Consider the following 4,164-nt stretch of genomic DNA (forward strand, 5'->3'; position numbering starts at 1 on the left):
GATGAGGATGGATTGAAGAAGTTGGGACTGTGCTCCTTGGAGAGAAGAAGGCTGAGAGGGAGATCTGTTAGAGGTTTTCAACATCATGAGCAGGGGCTGGACACAGTAAATAGGGAGAAGCTGTTCCCACATGTAAAAGGGACAAGAACGAGAGGGGAGTGGATTGAGAGTGATGTGTAAATGAAGCAAGGGTTATGTGAGTCATAGAGTCATAGATTCATACAGCACAGAAACGGAAAAACGTTCTCACCCATCGAGTAGTTAGGGTGTGGAATGCACTGCCTGGAAATGTGGGGGAGGCAGGTTCCATTGAGGCATTCAATGGATAGTTATTTGGATAGAAATGGGGGTGCAGGGATATGGGGAAAAGGCAGGAGATTGGAACTGGGTAATGCAGACATGATGGGCCGAATGATCTGACACTTAGGCCCTGAAGGGTTCATAATCAAAACCTTTGGTCAAAGAGGTAGATTTTGAAGAGCATCTGAAAGAAAGAAACACAGGCACAGGGACGGAGCAATTTAGCAAGGGATTGCTAGAATTTAGGGCCTTGGCAGCTGAAAACATGGCCGTCACCAGTTCTTTTGCACTGATGTGCTGGGCTCCCCCATTATTGAAGATAAGGATATTTGTGGAACCTTCTCTGTCCCACTTAGCATGGTGATAGTGCCACCCAACACAATGGATGATACCCTCAATGTAAAGACAGGGCCTCCTACCTGCAAGGACTGTGCGGTGGTCACTCCTACCTATACCATCGGGTGTCATCTACAACAGGTAGACTGATGAGAACAAAGTCTAGAAGAATCTTTCCCTCTTGCTGATTCCCTTGCCACCTATCACTGGTCCATATGCCCTGCAGGACATGGTTACAGCAGCCAGTCAAGATGCCACAAAGTCTCTCTTTTAATAATGGACATTGAAGCCTCCAGCCAGAGTCCATTTTGTGTCCTTGGCACCCTTGATGCTTTTCCAAGTGGTGTTCCCAGGCACAGAGTTCCGAAATTCCCCTCCCAAACCCTTCACCTTCATTCTTCAAGACAATACTTTAGCAGCTGCCTCACTGACCAGTCTTGAGATCACCTGTTCTCATATCTCCTTATGTAGCTCAATGTCAAATTGTATTTGTTAACGCCCCTGTGAAATGCCTCGGGATCTTTTCCCATGTTAAAGGCACTATGTCAATGCAAGTCATTATATATTGTAAAGAGGTTCACACAATCCAAACGCATCTCTGTCTACTTCAAACTGTCCTCTCGGTCGTCTGCTTCTGGCTTTTCAAGCCTCTCATTGAGGCCATTCAGGGAGCAGACCTGAGTCTGTGCCAGTGTAACAACCAATCAGGAAGCTGCGACATGACCCAGGCAGAGAGCACTAGTATGAGGCTGCAGTCACATGTAAATTTAAACAGAACAACCGACTCAGTGTGTACGGTCACAGAATGAGCGAGGGGAGGGAGAAAAGAAAGAGCGTTTGTCTGACCATCATTATCAATTTCGACTTGATCACACTCATCGTCTTCCGTTATTATTGGGCACGCAAAGAGTCCTCCAGTGCGATTGGCGAGCTGCTGTGACTGGGCACGGGCCTGAGGTGCCCCCACCAGAATCCTGTAAAGAAACAGCAAGAGAAACCGTTGTTGACCTGTGGCATTGCAGACTGGATGGCATTAGCAGTTTGATCACAGCTGCTGGCACTGCAACACAGGTCCGATCCCAAACCCGGCTTGACAAATCCTTTTTTGTTTTTGTTTTGTTACTTAACGTGTTGGTCAGTCACTACGACATACTCAGGCAATTTTCATGAACAACAAAACAGAATTTTGTTAAGCTAAAGAAAAAAAAATGAAAAACAAGCTATCAAAACATAGAAAACAGGAGCAGGAGTAGGCCATTCGGCCCCTCGAGCCTGAACCACCATTCAATATGATCATGGCTGACCATGCAATCTCAGTGTCCCTCTCCCCACTTTCCCTCCATACCCCTTGATCCCATTAGCCGCAAGAGGCACATCCAGCTCCCTCTTGAATATATCTAACGAACTGGCCCCAACAGCTTCCTGTGGGAGAGAATTCCACAGGTTCACAGCTCTCTGAGTGAAGAAATTCTTCCTCATCTCAGTCATCATCATCAAACCCCTACAATGTGGAAACAGGCCCTTCGGCCCAACAAGTCCACAATGACCCTCAAAGCATCCCACCCAGACCCATCCCCCTATAACCCACCTAATCTACACATCCCTGAACACTACAGGCAATTCAGCATGGCCAATCCACATGGAGTTTGCATATCTTTGGACTGTGGGAGGAAACCCACGCAGACATGGGGAGAATGTGCAAACTCCATACAGGCAGTTGCCCGAGGGTGGAATCGAACCCAGGACCCTGGCGCTGTGAGGCAGCAGTGCTAACCACTGAGCCACCGCGCTGCCCTGAATGGCTCACCCCTTATTCTTAGACTGTGACCCCTAGTTCTGGACTTCCCCAACATCGGGAACATTCTTCCCACATCTAGCCTGTCCAGTCCCATCAGGATTTTATACGTTTCTATGACACCACACCCCCCACCCAATTCTTCTAAATTCCAGCGAGTACAAGCCCGTTGACCCAGTCTACATCATATGTAAGTCTTGCCATCCCGGGAATCAGTCTGGTGAACCTTTGTTGGAATCCCAACCTCAAAATATGCAATAAAACAAAGCTTTAACTTATTTTCTGGCAATATTCATTACAGAGACTCAAGTCCACAGAAATTATGCCTCTGTCTCAAATCTTTCGGGACTTCTCTGTAACTGACTCCTTCCAGTTTGTTTGCAATGGGTACTTTTTCCAAATCTGCCAACATGAACTTTACACAGATTTGAGAGCTTAAACTTTCTATGTTCCAAATACTTGCAGATTTCCAACCAAACTCTCCTGGTTTGGAAGTTTCACAAACTAAACCTTCCTGCTGAGGGGATCTGTTCCCCAAACTGGCCTGAACTTATTCTAGGATAGAAACTAAACTTATTCTAGGATAGAAACTAAACTTGCTTCTAAGCTCAACACTGATGTCTTTTGGACGAAACTATTTTTTTTTAAATTGCTCAATCCTCGCACCTGCTGAACTGAAAACAAAGCTAACGACCTTAAATATTTACCGTACCATCTATAAATCCAACAGTATAAACATCTTCCCATTCACACCAGAAAGGTCTGTAATTATGTGCTCTCAGACAAAAACGCTAGATTTAGTCACCGATTCAGGAGGATTCTCTGACCTTTCGCTTGTTAAATAGAAAACCCTCCAAGTAAGAATCACCCATAAGCCTCTATTTCGAATCCACATTCGCAAAAATGATATTTATAGATTAAACTTATACATCTTTCATCATAGTTGCCTAGAAATAGAGACCATAGGGATATCTATACACTTTAACAGCATTGTGGACCGGTACTAGACTGTATAATACAGCCAGGGACCAGGGGCTATTGGAGTCTGGCACCTGACTCTTTCAAGCAACATGCTTCAGTCTGCTTGGGATCCATTTTCACGATATCGGCTTCATTATGGCGGTAGGTCAGGAACAGGCGAAGTGCTGCAGAGTTGACTTGGGCACTGGCTTTCCAGCCATCCCCAGGAAAAGCCACCCATTCCATCTCTTTTCTCATCCTCACCAGCTCCTCCCGACAATGACCGGATCAACGTCGGGAACTTGTCAGCCGTCATTCAACAGGTGGCACGCTCACCTTGGAATCAGAAGGCTGTTGGTTGCAAGTCCCGCTCCGAGGGTACAATTCAGACTGACACTCTCATCTCAGATGAGACATTACACCAAGCCCCCGTCTTGAGACGGAGGGATTTGCAATAAGACCCTTGTACACCAGTCACTGAAAGTAAGCATTGTAGGTGCAGCAGGCGGTGAAGAAGGTAAATGGTCTGTTGGCCTTCATAGTGAGAGGGTTCGAGTCCAGGAGCAGGGATGTCTTGCTGCAATTGTACAGGGTCTTGGTGAGACCACACCTGGAGTATTGTGGGCAGTTTTGGTCTCCTTACCAGAGGAAGGATGTTCTGGTGGTGGAGGGAGTGCAGCCTAGGTTTACCAGACCGATTCCTGGGATGGTAGGATGTATGAAGGGAGACTGCATTAGTTAGGGCTATATTCACTAGAGTTTAGAAGAATGAC

The 4,164-nt window shown here is 46.4% G+C and overlaps 1 protein-coding gene across 1 annotated transcript in view; it reads right to left on the bottom strand.

The window, feature by feature from the left end:
* LOC109926153 (integrin alpha-7-like) overlaps nt 1-4,164 on the bottom strand; it is a 181,105-nt gene that overhangs the window by 97,237 nt on the left and 79,704 nt on the right. The window contains exon 2 of the mRNA XM_048618867.1: nt 1,483-1,610. Within this exon, the coding sequence (XP_048474824.1) occupies nt 1,483-1,610 (128 nt within the window). The remainder of the gene's footprint in view (nt 1-1,482; nt 1,611-4,164) is intronic.

The sequence above is a fragment of the Rhincodon typus genome, chromosome 41 (assembly GCF_021869965.1).
Source record: "Rhincodon typus isolate 14 chromosome 41, sRhiTyp1.1, whole genome shotgun sequence".
In the NCBI taxonomy this organism is placed as follows: domain Eukaryota; kingdom Metazoa; phylum Chordata; class Chondrichthyes; order Orectolobiformes; family Rhincodontidae; genus Rhincodon; species Rhincodon typus.